Source organism: Ascaphus truei, chromosome 21, assembly GCF_040206685.1.
Source record: "Ascaphus truei isolate aAscTru1 chromosome 21, aAscTru1.hap1, whole genome shotgun sequence".
NCBI lineage: Eukaryota > Metazoa > Chordata > Amphibia > Anura > Ascaphidae > Ascaphus > Ascaphus truei.
This window is the reverse complement of record NC_134503.1, coordinates 3592741-3614977: the sequence shown is the minus strand read 5'-3', so window position 1 is coordinate 3614977 and position 22237 is coordinate 3592741. Positions and strand designations below refer to the sequence as shown.

At 51.3% G+C, this 22237-nt stretch overlaps 2 protein-coding genes across 2 annotated transcripts in view; one reads left to right on the top strand and one right to left on the bottom strand.

Moving 5' to 3' along the window:
• The window catches only part of RIBC1 (RIB43A domain with coiled-coils 1), a 538781-nt gene that overhangs the window by 77547 nt on the left and 438997 nt on the right, over positions 1 to 22237 (top strand). The window lies entirely within an intron of this gene.
• COL27A1 (collagen type XXVII alpha 1 chain) overlaps positions 1 to 22237 on the bottom strand; it is a 263084-nt gene that overhangs the window by 181580 nt on the left and 59267 nt on the right. Inside the window, 6 exon segments of the mRNA XM_075578501.1 lie at positions 1458 to 1511; positions 6864 to 6908; positions 8223 to 8279; positions 15878 to 15922; positions 18406 to 18459; positions 20835 to 20879. Of these exon segments, the coding sequence (XP_075434616.1) occupies positions 1458 to 1511; positions 6864 to 6908; positions 8223 to 8279; positions 15878 to 15922; positions 18406 to 18459; positions 20835 to 20879 (300 nt within the window).

Genomic DNA, 22237 nt, shown 5'->3' with positions numbered 1-22237 from the left:
GATGCCCTCCAAACCTGTGCCCCCCCCCCCCTCTCCCCTCTCCATACCCCCAAGTGTTCCTAATGCACCCCAAGTCCCAATATATATATATCTCAATAAAGTGGTCTGCGATGACGCACATTATAATTTCCCCAATCTGAATGGCGACGTGTTTATTAAGTGTATTTTAATTCTTGGAGATTTGAGTGATCGTATTCTGCGCTGACGGAAAAAAAAACCAACGCAGAAAACCTTCGGAAAAGCAACGCAGGCCACAATATTCTGTAATACAGAGACCTGCGCCGATATGCAAATGTGACTCCGCCCACTCGCTCCATAAATCCCTCGCCTCGTCGCGGGCAGACGCAAACAGACCCAGAAATGGCGCAGCTGAGATTAATACAAAGGCGCGGCCTTTGATACATGGGGCATAACAGGCTTTGATGACTAAATAACTCAATGGCTTCTGCATGTGTACATGCAGCAACGGGGTCGGCCTGTGAACCCGCTCACGCCAATGGCCACGGAATGGTGTGGTTTCTCGTGGTCAGAAGGGAGCTGGAAAGATACATGGTACCATGCAGACCAGAGAGGATGGAGGATGATGGAGCTGGAATGATTCATGGTACCACGCAGACCAGAGAGGATGGAGGATGATGGAGCTGGAATGAAACATGGTACCATGCAGACCAGAGAGGATGGAGGATGATGGAGCTGGAATGAAACATGGTACCATGCAGACCAGAGAGGATGGAGGATTATGGAGCTGGAATGATACATGGTACCATGCAGACCAGAGAGGATGATGGAGCTGGAATGAAACATGGTACCATGCAGACCAGAGAGGATGGAGGATGATGGAGCTGGAATGAAACATGGTACCATGCAAACCAGAGGGGATGGAGGGTTATGGAGCTGGAATGATACATGGTACCATGCAGACCAGAGAGGATGATGGAGCTGGAATGAAACATGGTACCATGCAGACCAGAGAGGATGGAGGATTATGGAGATGAAATGATACATGGTACCATGCAAACCAGAGAGGATGGAGGATTATGGAGCTAGAATGAAACATGGTACCATGCAGACCAGAGAGGATGGAGGATGATGGAGCTGGAATGAAACATGGTACCATGCAGACCAGAGAGGATGGAGGATTATGGAGCTGGAATGAAACATGGTACCATGCAAACCAGAGAGGATGGAGGGTTATGGAGCTGGAATGAAACATGGTACCATGCAGACTAGAGAGGATGGAAAATTATGGAGCTGGAATGAAACATGGTACCATGCAGACCAGAGAGGATGGAGGATTATGGAGCTGGAATGAAACATGGTACCATGCAGACCAGAGAGGATGATGGAGCTGGAATGAAACATGGTACCATGCAGACTAGAGAGGATGATGGAGCTGGAATGAAACATGGTACCATGCAGACCAAAGAGGATGGAGGATTATGAAGCTGTAGACTTACCTTCAAACCCTTGGGACCCACAAAGCCTGCGGCTCCGACAGCGCCCATGTCCCCCTGCCAGGAGGAACAACAAACACGTGTTAGATACGGAAGGCGTGCCGACATGTTATTTCACTTGGGTGCACATGTTGGTGGGTTCAGTTCCCGTCTCAGCCACCAACGCTTCTGGAAAGAAGTATCGTTACCTCCCTGTGAATCAACGTATGGCAATAAGGGCAAGTAAAGCCCAACATGGTCTTCTCTCCCCTTTCAAGGCTGCACCCACCTTAATTAGATTGTATGCTCTTCGGGGCAGTGACGGCTTGTGACTGCAGAATTCGGCTGTCAGTGCTACTGGGGGTGACTAACCCCAAAAGCTCAGGCATTCACAGGTGCCATCTTGCTGCACAAGTTATTAACTCATTTTTGCTTTCTCTGGCATCAAAGGGTTAAGTGACTGTTTTGGGAACCGTACCCCCCTGTTCATTTCCCCTCAGTATATGGGGCACGAGGAATCTGCAGAGGAAATCTTCCCACCAGGGTACAGTGGCTTTAGCATGTGACAGATGTGCCAGCGCTGGGCGCCGCGGAACAGAGCTGGGCGCCGCGGAACAGAGCTGGGAGCCCCGGAACAGAGCTGGGAGCCCCGAAACAGAGCTGGGAGCCCCGAAACAGAGCTGGGAGCCACGGAACAGTGCTGGGCGCCCCGGAACAGAGCTGGGAGCCCCGGAACAGAGCTGGGAGCCCCGGAACAGAGCTGGGCGCCGCGGAACAGAGATGGGAGCCCCAGAACAGAGCTGGGAGCCCCGAAACAGAGCTGGGAGCCACGGAACAGTGCTGGGCGCCCCGGAACAGAGCTGGGAGCCCCGGAACAGAGCTGGGAGCCCCGGAACAATGCTGGGCGCCGAGGAACAGAGCTGGGCGCCGCGGAACAGAGCTGGGAGCCCCGGAACAGAGCTGGGCTCCCCGGAACAGCGCTGGGCTCCTCGGAACAAAGCTGGGTTCCCCGGAACAGAGCTGATGGGGGGAAATGTGCGTCGGTCTCACGCATACGTGGACTCTGTGCTTGTGGCTGCATCAGAGAGCAGAGATCAAAGGGACAGAGACCAGCAATACAGAGCGTGCCCCATATTGGAGAGTCCAGGTGGACGTTTTTTACCCCCTTTTTTCCTTGGTGGCGCGACGCAAACCCTACCTACTCATATTGGAAAGGCTTGTGGCGGGGAATAGAGTATAACACCGCATCGATACACTCGGGGGGAGGTACGGGCCGTTAACCCTTCTCTGTTAGCGCCGTGGCTTGCAACGCATAGCGGGGGGAAAGGTCTTTGGACGGCGCTCAAAATCATAATACCGGTAATATTATTTCCCCTACTTATTACCGGCACCTCAACCAGGAGGGACCGCATAGTCAGTGCCGGGGGAGGAGATATTAGGGATAACAACGGTGGAATAGAAGCATTAATCCGAAGAGCTTACTATCTAACGCAGGGGTGGCCAATCCAGTCCTCAAGGGCCATCAACAGGTCAGGTTTTCAGGATATCCATACTGAGCCACTTGTGCTGAAGCAGGGACTGATTGAGCCATCTGTGCTGAAGCAGGGATCGCCTGAAAACCTGACCTGTTGGTGGCCCTCGAGGACTGGAATTGGCCACCCCTTTTACAATGGATTATTTATTTCATTGGTCTCATCTGGCAATCATCCCCCAAAAAAGTGTTGTTGAGACAATTAAAAAGCAGCGGTACTGCGCGCGCACACACCAGGGCTCGGCTTTTTCCAGCCTCACCGGAGGAACGTGGAAGACTTGAGTGGAAAAGCCAAACTCTGGAGCCCCTGTGTGTGGAGCCAGAGGAGCAGCGGAGAGCAGCGGCGCGCTGCGTTACAACAAGCCCCTGCTTTGTGCTGCCTGGTATAAAGAGGTCTTGTGGCTCTGTTTATGCAGGACAGACCCCAAGCTATTTACAACCGCACCGGGCTCACGTTACACCAATGCCCCCCCACCCCCCCTCCCCGGCCTTTTAATAAGAGCTTCGCAACCAGCCACCTGCGGATAGAGCCACCGACACACATCCGACACATGGAAGTCAGCCTCCCCCGGGGAAAGGGACTTTGGCGAGCCTGCGCTTAACCCCTTTGCCGCCGGCGCACGGCCTGCCGCACCCCTGCGTCAGGGAAGGGATTACTGAAAGGTACTTTGTGTGGGGCTCCCAAAAAAAAAAAAGTCTTGAGTGAATATTTATAAAGTGGGGGCCGGGGGCCGTTTGGTTTTGAGAAGGGGGAACAGAACGAGGCTGGAATTTTCATGGAATAAGAACATATGTTGATGCGCGGCACAAAGGCCGTTGATCCATATGTTTTTACGCGGGACAGAGAATACAGAACATATTTACATATTTGTCAGACCTCTGACCACATCCTCTGCCCCTTTAATACAGGAATTGTGTCAGAGCTGGGGGAGAATTCTCTGCGCTCAGCTGGGTGGCAGCGCCGAGAATGTCTCATATCTCACCGTTATGTTCGGCAGGCGGCATCGGCACACAAATATACAAGAAAATGTTCATTCGGTGTCTTACATCTGACACACAATTAGCAGGAGAGGCTGGGGTCTGAGAGGCCGAGGTCTGAGAGGCCGAGGTCTGAGAGGCCGAGGTCTGAGAGGCCGAGGTCTGAGAGGCCGAGGTCTGAGAGGCCGAGGTCTGAGAGGCCGAGGACTGAGAGGCCGAGGTCTGAGAGGCCGAGGTCTGAGAGGCCGAGGTCTGAGAGGCCGAGGTCTGAGAGGCCGAGAGAGGCTGAGGCCATTAAAAGAAGAGGCTGAGGTCTGAGAGGCTGAAGCCATTAGTAATAGAGGCTTAGGTCTGAGAGGCCGAGAGAGGCTGAGGCATTAGCAGGAGAGGCTGGGGTCTGAGAGGCTGAGGTCTGAGAGGCTGAGGCCATTAGTAAGAGAGGCTTAGGTCTGAGAGGCTGAGAGAGGCTGAGGCCATTAGCAGGAGAGGCTGAGGTCTGAGAGAGGCTGAGGCCATTAGTAAAAGAGGCTGAGGCCATTAGCAGTAGAGGCTGGGGTCTGAGAGGCCAAGGCCATTAGCAAGAGAGGCTGAAGTCTGAGAGGCCGAGAGAGGCTGAGGCATTAGCAGGAGAGGCTGAGGTCTGAGAGGCTGAGGCCATTAGTAAGAGAGGCTTAGGTCTGAGAGGCCGAGAGAGGCTGAGGCATTAGCAGGAGAAGCTGAGGTCTGAGAGGCCGAGGTCTGAGAGGCTGAGGCCATTAGCAGGAGAGGCTGAGGTCTGAGAGAGGCGAGGCCATTAGTAAAAGAGGCTGAGGCCATTAGCAGTAGAGGCTGGGGTCTGAGAGGCCAAGGCCATTAGCAAGAGAGGCTGAGGTCTGCGAGGCCGAGAGAGGCTGAGGCATTAGCAGGAGAGGCTGAGGTCTGAGAGGCTGAGGCCATTAGCAGGAGAGGCTGAGGTCTGAGAGAGGCTGAGGCCATTAGCAGGAGAGGCTGAGGTCTGAGAGGCTGAGAGAGGCTGAGGCCATTAGCAGGAGAGGCTGAGGTCTGAGAGAGGCTGAGGCCATTAGTAAGAGAGGCTGAGGCCATTAGCAGTAGAGGCTGGGGTCTGAGAGGCCGAGAGAGGCTGAGGCATTAGCAGGAGAGGCTGAGGCCATTAGAGGCTGAGGTCTGAGAGGCCGAGAGAGGCTGAGGCATTAGCAGGAGAGGCTGAGGCCATTAGCAGGAGAGGCTGAGGCCATTAGCAGGAGAGGCTGAGGCCATTAGCAGGAGAGGCTGAGGCCATTAGCAGGAGGCTGAGGCCATTAGTAATAGAGGCTGAGGCCTGAGAGGCTGATGCTGAGGTCTGATGGAATTTTTAGGACTTTGTTCTATATTGCAGTCTATGGAGATTTTCGGCCTTATTGCCGGGATAAAAAGCACAAAACACATCCCTTTATAGTCTGTGTGTCATGAAACTCCTCCCAACCTCCTTATAGAACCCCCCCTCCCACCCCCCAAATCGCAAGCTGAGGCACACAGAGGAAAACTAGACTCAAGCCAATGGAGACCAAGACCCAGGATGAAAACGCCTCTCTCCACGTCAACCAACTTCCCCCAACTGCTCTGACATATGGGGAAATATACCTTAAAGCAGGGGTGTCAAACTCAGGCCACACAGGCCACCGACAGGTCAGGTGGTATGGATATCCTAGCCTATGCACAGGTGGCTCAATCAGTGGCTGCACCTGCTCGTGGCCCTTGGGGGCCGAGTTTTTACACCCCTTCCCAAAAGTGTGTTTCCGTGCTTCAATGCACGATCGGCACCAACGCATCTTCAAGCGTAAACCCCCACGGTCTGCCAAGGGTCAACCACCAAGGAGACCAAATAGTTTGCAAATACCTGTCTGACGCTCTTCCACCAGTCAAGATGTGTGGGTGAAATAGCCAGAATTTATAGCTGTGCGGTTCCCTTTTCCTGCTTCCCTATCAAGGACTGGAAGGCTTTCTTAGGGGAGAGCTACTTTGCCATGTGGTTATACTCAGAGAGCTAATAAATAACCGGGTGACACCTTCCCCCCACGTCACATTCCCCCTTCACAGCACAGTACAGAATTCCAAGAGCTGCCTCTGTCCTGGAGAAGCTTCACGGGAAGATGTGACACGTTGATGGACACCAGAGGTCCTCCAAGGTTTGCCTGTGCGCGTGAAAGGGCTGCTACTTGTTGTTCATGAGATAGTTCTTCAGATGCCCCAGGTGGCAGGGGGGTGCGGGGGGGGGGGGGGTGGAGGGGGGGGTAGAAGGTGAGGAAGAACTTCTCCACAGTGGATTCTTGGAAGTCTCCCAATAGAGGGGGTAGGGGCTAAAACAGGAAGGCAGGGGTGCTTAACTCCAGTCCTGAAGACCATCCCCAAAAGGACAGGATTTGAGGATATTCCAGCTTCAGCACAGGTGGCTCAATCTGACCCTGCTTCAGCACAGGTGGCTCAATCAGCGGCTCGGTCGGGGGGTCTTGGGAGCTGACCCACCACGTGACTTCCCGGCTGTTTAAATGGCCGTGAATGACGCGGGGTCTTCCTATTGGCTTTCGTAACACGGGATATTTGGACGATGTGTTGTTTGTTACCGGCAGCACCTTCCCCGGTAAGGGTCTCGGGAACCAGACACGGTCAGGGGAAGGAAGGATCGGGATTTATACTTTCTACGTATCGGAAGATTTACCCGAGGATATGATCACATCCACAGCCTATTGAAGGACGACACCTTAACCACTACACCAGTCATTTCTTTCAAATGAATTCATACGTTCAGATGGGAACATTAAATAAGCAATGTAGGCCTTTTCTGCGAGAGGTGCACCTGCAATGCAATGCAAGGCGGGGGTGGCGTATCTGGCAGCAGACACTCGAGGTGGCAATCCTAAATAACAAGTCAAGAATGTACTTACAATAAAGCCTGGGACGCCGGCCGGGCCCGGAACGCCTAACTCGCCCTGCGAAGAAAAGAGGAGTGAGTATAAACACAAATAAGACTGCACAGAACCAGGGGTGTGCGATGCACTGCACAGAACCAGGGGCGTGCTATGCACTGCACAGAACCAGAGGTGTGCTATGCACTGCACAGAACCAGGGGTGTGCTATGCACTGCACAGAACCAGGGGTGTGCTATGCACTGCACAGAACCAGGGGTGTGCTATGCACTGCACAGAACCAGGGGTGTGCTATGCACTGCACAGAAAGAGGGGTGTGCTATGCACTGCACAGAACCAGGGGTGTGCTATGCACTGCACAGAACCAGGGGTGTGCTATGCACTGCACAGAACCAGGGGTGTGCTATGCACTGCACAGAACCAGGGGTGTGCTATGCACTGCACAGAACCAGAGGCGCGCTATGCAGTGCACAGAACCAGAGGCGCGCTATGCACTGCACAGAACCAGGGGCGTGCTATGCACTGCACAGAACCAGGGGCGTGCTATGCACTGCACAGAACCAGGGGTGTGCTATGCACTGCACAGAACCAGAGGTGTGCTATGCACTGCACAGAACTAGAGGCGTGCTATATGGCGAAGGACATGCACAGATTATAGTGGGAGAGAGAGAACGAGATAGAGACTAAGGAGAGAGAGAACGAGATAGAGACTAAGGAGAGAAAGAGGGGGGAGAGGGAGAGAGAGAGAGAGAGAGAGAGAGGGAGAGGGAGAGGGAGAGGGAGAGGGAGAGGGAGAGGGAGAGGGAGAGGGAGAGGGAGAGGGAGAGGGAGAGGGAGAGGGAGAGGGAGAGGGAGAGGGAGAGAGAGAGAGAGAGAGAGAGAGAGAGAGAGAGAGAGAGAGAGAGAGAGAGAGAGAAGGCAGTTTGCCTGCATCAATAACCCAACTACTGTATTTTCCACTGGGTGGAATTCCTATTGTCTAACATGGGATTTTGTGGGGAACCTACTCCCAAACTGTGTTCACCTTGCTTTGTCCCCGGATACAGAATGGGGGTCCCAAAGGCAAAGCAATTGCACTAAAGAGGGCACAGTTAAAAAAGTCGGAGACTTCTCCCCCGGAGATGCATGTTCAAAATGGTGAATCTGTCCCAAAGTAGCCAGCCTTAGCTCCCGGCGCTGGGAGCTGCAACTTGTGGGGTTTGTTTACGCTGAAAACATCTTGGATTAATGATTTTTAAATAGTTTTTCTTTTTGCAGATCACGAGTAAGAAAATTAGAACCACAAACGGAATGGTTAACAGACTCCCGTGAGCAATTAAATACTTCTGTTTTTAGAACACGCGTCAACAACGGTCCTCGCGCTAAATTCTGCACTACTTACGGGTTCCCGTCCAATCCCGGAGGCCCCCTCTCTCCAAAATCACCGAGGAACCCCTACAAAAAAAACAAAAAAAGAGAAGAGCACAGACCCAGATTGAGTGACAATCCCCAAAAAGGGACCGACTTGTCCAGACAAGAAGGTGGTCAGCACGTTCTAGAACAGGATTAACCCGGGAAGATACTCAACAAAGTTCCCCAAAGAACAGACACATTCCTGCCGATGTCCTGTAGAGGTAGGAGCTGAAAGTTGGATTTACCCTTTGAGTCCCAGTTTGTAACAGGAACCTGCACTGAAATGAGATTTCTGCTAGAATCTGTAGGGGGTTATTTATCAAACACTTCTGGCTGCAAAACGGTGACAAAATCGATCCAAAAAAAAATGACTCATTGACAGCAATTGGATTTTTTTTCCCTTTGATAAATCTAGTGCAATTATTGAGTGCAGGTTTTTGCCCTCGTTTTGCAGCTGGGAGATTTGGATAAACCGGCCCCTTCACGTTTGAGGAAAGACTGAAAATGATCATGCTTCACTGTATGATGAGACAGAGTATCTCTACACACTTCCAAGCCCCCCCCAAAACGTATCACCCTTAATGAAATAAAAATTGAAGACCCAACACAGATCCAGTCTAGGTCTGCCATCTTTGTTCTCGGTCCCACCCATGGGAAGCTGCTTTAACACCTTCATTGCCATCAAGGAAAAGGCAGAAAGGATGACATTGGGCATTGCTTTCTTAATCACAAGGCTACTCATCTCTCTGCACTGGGAGGGGGAGCGCAGTAGGGGGGGGGGGTGGGGGGAAGAGACCGCTTTAGCCAGCCCCCCAGAAATCAGCACGGAGCATGGGACAGGGGATTACTCAGACATGAGCGGGAGTCGGGCCCGGGTTTGTGCTTGGTCAGGCCTTTTTTCCCTGGCAGAGGCTGAACGAGTTCAGCACAGCCGGGTGGAAAGATGGGAAGGTGCCAGGCTCGGGCGGCTGGGCTGCTTCTCCTGGCCTCTCGCTCTCGCTCTCGCAGGGAGCCTGGGAAGCCTCGGATCGGGACTGTAAAACACGGGGCACGTGGGCCGCATGGTACACGGACAAAAAGCTCTTTGTTTGAGATGAGGGGTGCGCCTGCGAGTACCAGCTGAGCAATTAGAGACCGCCCCCCCCCCCCCCCCAAAAAAAATACATCTCTACAAAGTATTTTAATTTGATAGTTTTTAAAAAAAAATTAAATATAACACTGTTAACCCGTCTGACATTGCAGGTTCCTCTGAGAGGTGCAGCGAAGGTGCCTTAGTGTTACACATCAGAACATTCACGCAGCCACCGCCGCCGCCAAGGTGAGAAGAACACGTCAGCGCTTCTCTTGCATGCACCAGTGGGCATGGCAACCACGCCTGTGGGTTGTGTAACCCAGCACCAGTGGGCATGGCAACCACGTCTGTAGGTTGTGTAACCCAGCACCAGTGGGCATGGCAACCACGTCTGTGGGTTGTGTAACCCAGCACCAGTGGGCATGGCAACCACGCCTGTGGGTTGTGTAACCCAGCACCAGTGGGCATGGCAACCACGCCTGTGGGTTGTGTAACCCAGCACCAGTGGACATGGCAACCACGCCTGTGGGTTGTGTAACCCAGCACCAGTGGACATGGCATCCACGCCTGTGGGTTGTGTAACCCAGCACCAGTGGACATGGCATCCACGCCTGTGGGTTGTGTAACCCACCACCAGTGGACATGGCATCCACGCCTGTGGGTTGTGTAACCCAGCACCAGGGGACATGGCATCCACGCCTGTGGGTTGTGTACCCCAGCACCAGGGAAGGGGGTCAAATGGTAATTAAGGGTTACCGATCCCTCCAGTTTTACATGCTAGTGGTCTGCTATTTCCCTGCATTGCCTCCGGCTACCTATGAACATACACTGCAATATAGACTGCCTGTAGGTCAGAGGCGGCCAAGTCCAGTTCTCAAGGGCCACCAACTGGTCAGGTTTTCAGGATATCCCTGCTGTAGCACAGATGGCTCAATCAAAGACTGAGCCACCTGTGCTGAAGCAGGGATATCCTGAGAACCTGACCTGTTGGTGGCCCTTGAGGACTGGATTTGGCCACCCCATGCCTATCCTGTAGTTTATTAGAGGTGAGTGCAATTATATAAACAAAAGAGAATGTTCTGAACTATTCTGATCATTCACTTTCTTATTTCACTCTCTACAGTTGCCTCGTGACACTGAAGAACACCTAGATTGGTTCCGTCATGGACATGCTCACTGCAGCCAGTCTGGAACCTGCTCTAGAATGTCCGGGTCACAGCCTCTCACACAGTTGTCTAAAACCGAGACTAACACACCATCATTGCTCAGGGTAAAAGGGGCAATAAGAAGCACAAGATGTGTTTTCCGGAGCTGATGTCACCAGCCATTAGGCTCCTGCCTGGTGATGTCATTACACCATACGGTGACCTCATCTCCAGCAGAAACACCTCCCGAGCGGCCGATTCCATTTTTTCCGCTGAATCTGCGGAATACTGGGTTTCTGGTGGAAAATCGTTACTGGCTGTCGCTCCCGTCGGGGGGGTGGAAAGCGCGGCCAATCACAACGTCCTGTCCGGGCGTCTGACCGTGCCCCCTGCACTCTCGCAAGGTTACAACAACACAAAGGGAGTCCGACAAGTCCTCAGTGGGTAATTAATCTGCCAGGCGGCATCGTTAGCTAACGAGCACAGAAGAAAGTAATGCCGCTGGTATTAGCCCTCACATATTACTTGGAAGAAGCTGAATGGAAAAAGTCATCAAAAACGCAGTGTGTCAGCAATTAAGTGCCTTACTTAATGAGTAGTGCATCATTAATTAACCCCTCCCTGTCAGCTGGCTGGCCATGGAATAACCCCGTGCCAAGCAATATCACAGAGGCACCTTTGGTACTAAAGACTTTAACTGGCTGGTCGTCTCCGGGACTCGGGTGCTAAGGGAGAGTGTTACCGGAACAAAGCATTGAAGGTCTCTGGCACAGAAGGGGTTAAACGACCACTGCCTTGCCTCTACCGACCAGCCACTGAGGGAAAGCAGGATGACGAGGGAACACCTGAGTAATGGGATTTACTGGAGTGGTGTTAGCGGATTATCGTGTCCGTCTTAGATGACAGCATTTTTGGCCATTGCAGACATCTGTATGTTACCGAACACAACGCGGGGGTTTCCAGCGATCCGGGGCCCCCTCCGGACTGTGTGGGTTCTCTGCTATCCCTGCGTCTGCTTGTGTAGAAGAGCCTGGTTCTGTGTGTGTAGAAACATCTGGTTCTGGTTAAGGTCCCTCTCCAGGCTGGAGCCTAATCTGGCAGATGTTGCAGTGAGCCGAGCCAACACAATCAGCATCCAGAAATAGGACTGCGCTTTCCTGCTGGCTCCGAGCGCGCCGGTTACCCAGCCAGCCTTTCCGAGCTTGTACGTGAAGCGCACACACAATGCCAGCTGGCTTCAGCCAGGTGAACATGTATTGTGTAAGAATAAAACGTTGCTGCAAATTGTGTTTATAAAAAGATGAAAGGTGACATTTCATATTTCGCTGGCGCTGGATGTTTCTCTGTGACGCGGTCTGCCCGCTACCTCAGCAGGTTCCGTGCTCAGCCCTCGCAGGCCGTTACCCTGGCAGTGCGGGAGTTAACAGTGCCCTCTGCTATTTCTATCTGCAGCCCCCAACACCAGCGCCACTTTGCGCAAAGTCGCACACACACACACACACACACACACACACACACACACTTTATATAAACACTGGTACACTGATATATTAAAAAAACAACACCAAGTTCCAATAAGTGTGACAATGTTTCCATCAATCCCAGCCAAAGATGCATGCACAGATTCACACATGTACAAAGATACACACAGAGCCACACGTGTATATACTGTTATATAGATACACACAGACCTACACATGTATATATACTGTTATACAGATACACCCAGAGACACCCATGTATATATACTGTTATACAGATACACTCAGAGACACACATGTATATACTGTTACAGTATATAGATACACACAGACCCACACATGTATATATACTGTTATACTGTTATATAGATACACACAGACCCACACATGTATATATACTGTTATATAGCTACACACAGACCCACACATGCATATATACTGTTATATAGATACACACAGACCCACACATGTATACATACTGTTATATAGATACACACAGACCCACACGTGTATATATACTGTTATATAGATACACACAGACTCACATGCATATATATTGTTATATAGCTACACACAGACCCACACATGCACATACTGTTATATAGCTACACACGTTATACCAACACACAGTATTTTGCAATAAATATTTTAGCTTCTGTCCTCCTCTGTGTTGAAAGAATCTATTGAAAAAAAAAGAACAAACAGCTTGTTCATAACAAGCAGCAGCGAGAGTCCCCGGCCCAGAATCCTCTCTGTCCCAGTGCAGGACTAAAGGAGTCTGAAGTGCAGCTGGTGAGCTGTCAGACTGAACGCCCACGAAATGGTCCCTGGGTTTGGTTACAGTGCGAGAGGAATCCAGGCTCCGGGTCCCCTATTCTACAAGCTAGAGAGGAGTGCAGCTCATTTCAAACAAATGGGACTGCAACCTTCTCCAGCGTGGAGAAGACGGCTTCACGGTGTGTTGAATAAGGGCCACAGGCAGACACTTATCTAAGCGAGGTTTGTGATCTTAGGCTGAAATTATACGTGGCGTGGCCACATACTGTTTCAGGTGGTGTGGGGGCGTGGCGGAGGCGTGGCTATGACGTCACGGAGCCGGTACGCCGTGATTGGCTGAACCGCACACGCCACCGTCGCTTGAAAAGACACATTTCTCGCCTTTTCAAAACACGCTCGCGCCGTGGCGCTCCGAGTGTGCGCGCGGACTAGGGGCGGCCCCTAAGGGATCCTGCAGTTTGTACCTGGCGCGCGCCAGCGCCATCGCACACGGCAGACGCTCAGCCTGACGGCGCTCTGGGGAAGATGTTAAACACATTGCTGGCGTAAGGAATTGCTGCGGACTTCCTTCACAAAAGCAGCATTTACAGGCGGACGTTACACGCCCCATTACCCCAAATAAACTTAACTCCGACTGTGCTGGAGCGGCTGTAAAATGTAACGGGCGGCGGAATGGCGGTTATTGTATTTGAAAGAAAATGTATACAGTATTACACACAAATATACCTCAATTAAGGGACGCTGAATGGCAACTGAAACAGCAAAGCGGCTACATTGTAGTATTAGCCCAATCTTAGCAAGAGAGCACGGGGCAGCTTGGCCATAACCCAAAGGTCAATTCTTACCGTATACGTTTTAGTACTAATGGCAGAGGTACACTATGCTTTGTCTCCTTATGCTTCCAGTGCTAACCATATGTTCCCTGCTATATAGAATAAGCACACGTGCCAGGAAGCAGGGACTGACCATGCTAGGTATGTGAACATGAGGCATCGGATGAACGCCGCAAATCCTAGCCCACAGAGCTTACAATCTAATGACAATGAGAAATGTAAAAGCAAAGCAATGGACACGTCCCCCATAACGTTTTCTGTGCTACGCGTTTCGAGGGACTAGACCAGCAGTGGCCATCTCCAGCCCACCAACAGGTCAGGTTTTCAGGATATCCCTGCATCAGCACAAGTAGTGCAGTCGTTGACCGAGCCACTGATTGAGCCACCTGAAGCAGGGATATCCTAAAAACCTGACCTGTTGGTGGCTCTTGAGGACTGGAGTTGGCCGCCCCTGGACTGGACGGTTAAAGGAGAAGTTCCTCCTACTCTTCCCCTGCCTCCATTTTTTCCGGGGGGGCGTATAATTGCACCTGCAGGGACCCCACAGTTCCCTAAATACTTACTGGTGCAGTTACCCGGTTTAAATCTCCCTCAGGGGAAACAAAATGGCTGCCAAACCTCGGACCAATAGAAAGCTGCAACATCATCGGTTGTGGCTTCCTATTGGACGGCCATTTAAATCCCCTTTAAAACCCAGGAAGTAATATCGGTAACTTCACCAGGACGTATCTTGGAAACCAGGGGGTCCCCGGAGCTGAAAATAGAGCTTAAAAGCCATTTAATATGGAAAATCACTGTACCAAGTTCCATATTCATTCACTCTCTCTCTCTCTCTCTCGTTCTCATTCTCTCTCGTTCTCTCTCTCTCTCGTTCTCATTCTCTCTCTCTCTCTCTCTCTCTCTCTCTCACTCTCTCTCTCTCTCATTCTCGCTCTCTCTCTCTCTCTCGTTCTCTCTCTCTCTCGTTCTCATTCTCTCTCTCTCTCTCTCTCTCTCTCTCATTCTCTCTCTCTCTCATTCTCGCTCTCTCTCTCGTTCTCTCTCTCTCTCGTTCTCATTCTCTCTCTCTCTCTCTCTCTCTCTCTCTCTCTCTCTCTCTCATTCTCTCTCTCTCTCATTCTCGCTCTCTCTCTCATTCTCTCGCTCTCTCTCATTCTCTCGCTCTCTCTCATTCTCTCGCTCATTCTCTCTCTCTCTCGCTCGCGCCCCCTCTCTCTCACATTCTCTCGCTCGCGCCCCCTCTCTCTCACATTCTCTCGCTCGCGCCCCCTCTCTCTCGCATTCTCTCGCTCGCGCCCCCTCTCTCGCTCGCGCTTTGGCCCTTACTAGGATACAGGTTTTCCTCCCTTTACAACGATCCACTTTCCGTCGTACGAGTTTTCCGACGGCGGCTAATGCAATAAAAAATGCATTATCTGCCACAAACTTCGCGCATGCGACGGAAATCGCCACCGGTTAACATTGGTTCCGCCTTCCGACAATCTGCTATCCGACTGGATTTTGCGGGACGCAGTGTGTCGGACAGGCGAGGACTCGCTGGACACCGCTAAACCCTTTCTATGGAGGGGCAGGTATTTCATCCCCATTTGAAGGAGTGGCTCCTGATCATAAATGTAATAAATATGGATTAAAAAAAATTACCATTAGCTTGTAAATGTTTTCATTTAAACTATCTGCAGTGATTCTTTTCTTTCTTCACTGCTTCGGCACAGGTGGCTCAATCAGTCCCTGCTTCAGCCCATGAGATGCAATCAGTCCCTGCTTCAGCACAGGTGGCTCAATCAGTGGCTCAGTCTTCGACTGAGCCACTGATTGAGCCACCTGTGCTGAAGCAGGGATATCCTGGAGTTGGCCACCCCTGTACGAGGCTATATATGTGGGTGAGCTAAATTGGAACACCTTTTTTTAGGGGTGTGCTTATAGTATGATTAGGACAGGGAGTAATCGTTTGATAGAACATTTGGTTTATTGAACTTAGGGCAGGGCTGGGCAACGCCAGTCCTCAAGGGCCACCAACAGGTCAGGTTTGAAGGATATCCCTGCTTCAGCACAGGTGGCTCAAATCAACGACTGAAGCGCTAACCTGTGCTGAAGCACCTTGTGGCCTGGAGTTGGGTTTTGACCCCTTTCCCTTACGCTGGCCACACAGGACAATAACAGTGCCGGGAGAGGAGTGTAGGCCGTATCTCAGTACGGGACGGGAGCGGAAGGCCTTCTCTCTGACTCAGCGCGGGGGGCGGGGGAACCTGCACATGTCACAGTTAGCAGCAGGAAGACTGCTCTCCTGTTTCATTAACACAAGGTCTGCAAAGTAGACAAGGAAAAACTTTACCGGCCTACCCATGCTGCCCCTCTTCCCGGGAACTCCAGGCAGGCCCTGCGGGGGGGGGAGACAAAGAGGGTTTTGGTTACAGGTTCAAACGAGAAGCTCAAAGAGGCCGGACCTCCACCCATCGCCGGCCGGACCTCCACCCATCGCCGGCCGGAACCTCCACCCATCGCCGGCCGGACCTCCACCCATCGCCGGCCGGAACCTCCACCCATCGCCGGCCGGACCTCCACCCATCGCCGGCCGGACCTCCACCCATCGCCGGCCGGACCTCCACCCATCGCCGGCCGGACCTCCACCCATCGCCGGCCGGACCTCCAACCATCGCCGGCCGGACCTCCACCCATCGCCGGCCGGACCTCCACCCATCGCCGGCCGGACCTCCACCCATCGCCGGCCGGACCTCCACCCATCGCCGGCCGGACCTCCACCCATCGCCGGCCGGACCTCCACCCATCGCCGGCCGGACCTCCACCCATCGCCTCGCCCTGCTCATCTTATCCATGGGAAGGATTGGAGCACAACGGGAAGTATGTGGCAGTCACCCTGATACCAATCCTGAGCATCAAAAAAAAAAACAGCACCAGATTTATTCATGCAAAAATTTCTATTGCCCACAGGATTCCTCCTCTTTAGTCAGATCTGGTGCCCTTTTTTTTTTTGCTCCAACATTGCACTATTTTGCAGACTTCCTGTTTACCAGCTTGAGATGACCTCTTGCGTTGCATGCCGCACTGGCACTGAACAGGTTAAAAGCGAGTGAATGCAGAAATTCAGCTTACAGGACCGTGCATCCAAGTGACACTTTCTCTCGCGTGATTGACAGAGCGACAGTCTATAGATGTACTCAGTAGAACTACACTGAGTACAATGCTCCTTTTTAAAAGGGTTACGACCCTCCCCTTAGTGATGAGGGCTGGTTATTTGCAGGCTGCCCGGGTGTGAGGCAGCCCTCGTAAATCTGTCTTTTCTGCCCTTATCCTACACTTCAGGTGTGTTAAACAAACCCAGAAAACCCCACACTTTCTCATCCATTATCCACGTTTAATGAGCAGAGGAACCACGGAACTGCCGGGTCGGGCGAGCGAGTCTTCCCCCGGAACACAGTGTTCTCCGGCCTTGCGGTTCCACTGAGCCCTTCTGTTTATTTACATGTTTGAAAGGGTTGAACGGCCCAGGGAGGGCATGTTTATAATTAGATCCTGAACATCGCAGAGAGCGCGCCCTCTTTGATTAGTTAAATGACAGGATGTGAGCAGCCACCGCAAACCCCACAGCCCAAGTTCCAGGGGAATGTTCAGCTGTCGCACGGCGGACATCCACAGTGTCCTACATGGCGTTTCCCACTGTTTCCACAAGAACTACCCGGCTGGTTGCCTGGAAATTGCACAAATTAACGTGGAGCGGGATGTTCACCAAAACTGCCAAATTTCAGCCCAATCTAAGTTAAGTTAAGTTAAGTGAAGATAGGCGCGTATGGCAATAATGAGTTGCAATGGCGGAGCGGTGGGTGCGTAGATGTGAACACCTAGGGTTTCTTTAACTTCAAGGCGTAAGTTCTTACCACTCGCTTGTTTTTTTTAACCCCGCCTTTTATTTACAGGGTGTGAACCCGGGGCCTCTCTGAGCCCAACGCCCCGATTTTCGGCTCTCTGGACCTCCCGTTTCCCGAGATATTTACCGGTGACGTAACTAGGGTTAAATCTCCCTCAGGGGTAGCATGTCTTCCGATAGGAAGCTGCAACATCGGTTGGGACTTCCTATGAGACGGCGATTTAAAATCCTCTTTATAAAAAAAAAAAACCAGGAAGTAATCCCGAAAACTTTATCCATGTGTCAGGTACCTGGGGGCCCCCCAGAGGGTGAAACCCGTGAGCAGGACCCCGCAGATAGGGTGGATTTTAACCTTTAACCCCATTCAGTGCCTTAATGACATCCAGTGTAGGTCAAGAGAAGTGCCACCCAGGGGCCCTTCTGATGTACACTGTGCACCATTGGCTTGTTCTCGTTTTTTAGAGGGGTGTATGCGATCGGCGCTCAATGCCGCGTACCACACGGAAGAGGGCTGGCCCCACGGAAGGGATCACGCCAGCACTCCGGAAGAGCGGACGCCCGATCAGGCCGGGCCGGAGGGTCCGTGGCCATGGAGAGGTTGTGAGATTGTTACACAATGGGAGCTCATAATATGGAATGATGATTCCGCAGCTGAGTGCACGAGACCCCACACTGCAGCACGTAAATCAAGTACGTCACTGCCGGAAAACAGGACCTGTCTCCTCCCCCACAGCAACGGGCCCCTTGTCATAGTAACGATAAGAGGAAGACGTTTGGGGGAGGTTCCGTTTTCGGGCTGTAATATACTTTGACTTGAAAGTGTGGATGTTTTGGGATTGTTTTTGACACCAAGTGTGACTCGTTCTCCACTTTCTGAAGCTGCTGCCGAGTTTTAAGGTTGAGGACCATGGCGGTGCCTTACAATGACGTGACCATCTCACCCCCCCGAGCGCAGAAAAGACCCAGCAGATACTCACACGGTCTCCGTCAGCTCCAGGCAGCCCAAATAATCCCGGCAGGCCAATGAAACCCTACAGGGAAAGAAAAAGCCGACGTGAGACCCTGCTCCATCCCGCTCCCCACCTGGGCTCCAGGCTCGTGGTACGGCCGTGTGTCCTCCAGCGCTGGTCTGTGGCTCTCCGTGATGAAATAAACCTTGAGGCAAGTGTATATGCCCATGGACTGCATGGTGCTGGCTTCCACGATGTAGTCCAAGGGCACATACCCTCACACCAGGGACCATGGCACTCTATGCAGGAGGGAGCCCGGGCGTGCGGCCTACCTGTACTGTGGACCTGCTGGGGCAAAGGCTAGTTATGGGTTAGCTGTATGTACAACAAGGAGCAAACCATGACGTGGCTATTAGGCCTGGTGCCATTTAAACCTCCAGAGATCCCTCACAAAACTCTTCATGAACCTCAGGGCTCTGCTGTGGTGACAGGGGATACCAGAGGGACCTCATAATTAATAAGGGGGGGGTGGGTCTTAGATAAAGAGGGCGAGCCCAGGGGACATCAGCTTTGACTTTCTCCATCTCTTTTAAAGGTTGGACAGTCTGGTTGCAGCTTATAAAGCCATTTCCAACCTCCAAAATGCCAAAGCCACTGGGATCGCTCGGTCTGGGCATTATCTAGGTTTGTCTAATTAACTTCAAATCCCCCAAAACTGCCCCGGACATCTCAGGCGACGTGGGATTGGAAAATGACCCATTTAATCCCTTTAAAACCCTGTCGTTTTTCTCCAGATCAAAGATAAGCAGCAAGCCAGCTGAGTACAGAAGCGAAGAGCCAGCGTCGTTAGGTCAAATGTAAGTCAAGCAATGCATTGTGGGCCCCAAGGGGCAATGAAATGGTTAGAGCAGGGGAGGTCAACTCCTGTCCTCCAGGGCCACCGCCAGGTCAGGTTTTCAGGATATCCCTGCTTCAGCACAGATGGCTCAATCAATCTACGCCTGAGCCACCTATGCTGAAGCAGAAATATCCTGCAAACCTGAGCAGTTGGTCAGGACTTGCCCGCCCCTGGGTTACAGATATGAAAAGCATGCAGACATAACCCATCTGCCCGTGCAGAACAGTGAATATCATCAGCGAGATTACAACATGGCCGGAATAACCCTACGACATCAGATCAACGAGCGCTGCACATAATACCTGTCTTATAGGAAGATTAACACGGGGTACATTAACACGGGGTACATTAACACGGGGTACATTAACACGGGGTACATTAACACGGGGTACATTAACACGGGGTACATTAACACGGGGTACATTAACACGGAGTACATAAATATGTAATAATACAGATACATTAATACAGATACATTGATACAGATACATTGATACGGGGTACATTGATACGGGATACATTGACACGGGGTACATTGACACGGGGTACATTGACACGGGGTACATTGACACGGGGTACATTGACACGGGGTACATTGACACGGGGTACATTGACACGGGGTACATGATTTCACTATTGTGATGCTGTTCCGACCCCAACATAAATGCAGCATAAATCTCACACAAACATATACACATAGATTAGTCGCCAATTTAGCATGTCATAAATTACTTTTAAGGCACTGGAAAAACCCAATCATAGAGGTGCAACAACAAGTAGTGGTACTGTGCATCACGTGTAACAACAAGTAGTGGTACTGTGCATCACGTGTAACAACAAGTAGTGGTACTGTGCCTCACCTCAGCACCGGGAGACAGTTACCGGTTACCGCCTCCCACGGATCAGCCTCCGATACTCCGCTGCCGCGGTTAGACGCAACCCACGCCGGCTTTTTTTCTTTTCATTTTTTTTTAACACAGGAATGAAGCAGGGGGTCTGCGAGGCTGAACCCCGTTAATTTCCGCTGCGGGGACCCCCTGCTCCCGAAGACACTTACCTCCGAAGGGGGGGGGGGGGGGGGGCGGGATCTCCTGCAGTTTAAAGCCCCCAGCCACTTGGGCCAATAGGAAGCCGCACCTGGTGACATCACGGCTTCCTATTGGCCGGCGGTGCCCGGGAGCTTTGACAACCAATCATAAAGTCAACCCTGCAGTGGCTACCGGCGCCCACTACGAAGGTTAGTATCTCCGGAAGTAGGGGGTCCCCGGCGCTGAAATTATTGGGGTTCGCTCCGGTGAGCCCCGGCTTCAATCCTGTATTAAAAAAAATGAAAGAAAGACAAACAAAACCTGTCTTGGATTGCCTCTAAATCCCCTTCTATTCAATGTACAAATAATCACCGTCTGCCGGCGTATCGCCCGGATTGAGGTGTTTATACTGTAACCTAAATACAAGCGATAGTCCCAAAACATCAGGTCAAATCCCCCCCAGGCTTCCGGTAGTCTCGGATACAATAGTTTGCTCATTTCAGGTGTAATAATTCAATATTAACACTAACCCGGCTCCCCTTCGGGCCAGCGACGCCTATCGGTCCCGGCAAACCCTGAAAACAAGGCGGAAAAGGAGAATACGTATTGAGAGCTGAAATATTGTAACTAAACATCACAGGATACATCTGTAACAGGCAGAGAGGATACATAGTTACAGGTGTAACAGGCAGAGAGGATACATAGTTACAGATATAACAGGGCAGAGGATACATAGTTACAGATATAACAGGCAGAGAGGATACATAGTTACAGCTGTAACAGGCAGAGAGGATACATAGTTACAGATATAACAGGGCAGAGGATACATAGTTACAGCTGTAACAGGCAGAGAGGATACATAGTTACAGCTGTAACAGGCAGAGAGGATACATAGTTACAGATATAACAGGGCAGAGGATACATAGTTACAGCTGTAACAGGCAGAGAGGATACATAGTTACAGCTGTAACAGGCAGAGAGGATACATAGTTACAGCTGTAACAGGCAGAGAGGATACATAGTTACAGCTGTAACAGGGCAGAGAGGATACATAGTTACAGCTGTAACAGGGCAGAGAGGATACATAGTTACAGATATAACAGGCAGAGAGGATACATAGTTACAGCTGTAACAGGCAGAGAGGATACATAGTTACAGCTGTAACAGGCAGAGAGGATACATAGTTACAGCTGTAACAGGCAGAGAGGATACATAGTTACAGCTGTAACAGGCAGAGAGGATACATAGTTACAGCTGTAACAGGCAGAGAGGATACATAGTTACAGCTGTAACAGGCAGAGAGGATACATAGTTACAGCTGTAACAGGGCAGAGAGGATACATAGTTACAGCTGTAACAGGCAGAGAGGATACATAGTTACAGCTGTAACAGGCAGAGAGGATACATAGTTACAGCTGTAACAGGCAGAGAGGATACATAGTTACAGCTGTAACGGGGCAGAGAGGATACATAGTTACAGCTGTAACAGGGCAGAGAGGATACATAGTTACAGCTGTAACAGGCAGAGAGGATACATAGTTACAGCTGTAACGGGGCAGAGAGGATACATAGTTACAGCTGTAACGAGGCAGAGAGGATACATAGTTACAGGTGTAACAGGCAGAGAGGATACATAGTTACAGCTGTAACAGGGCAGAGAGGATACACAGTTACAGGTGTAACGGGGCAGAGGATACATAGTTACAGCTGTAACAGGGCAGAGAGGATACATAGTTACAGCTGTAACGAGGCAGAGAGGATACATAGTTACAGCTGTAACAGGGCAGAGAGGATACAAAGTTACAGATATAACAGGCAGAGAGGATACACAGTTACAGCTGTAACAGGCAGAGAGGATACATAGTTACAGCTGTAACAGGCAGAGAGGATACATAGTTACAGCTGTAACAGGCAGAGAGGATACATAGTTACA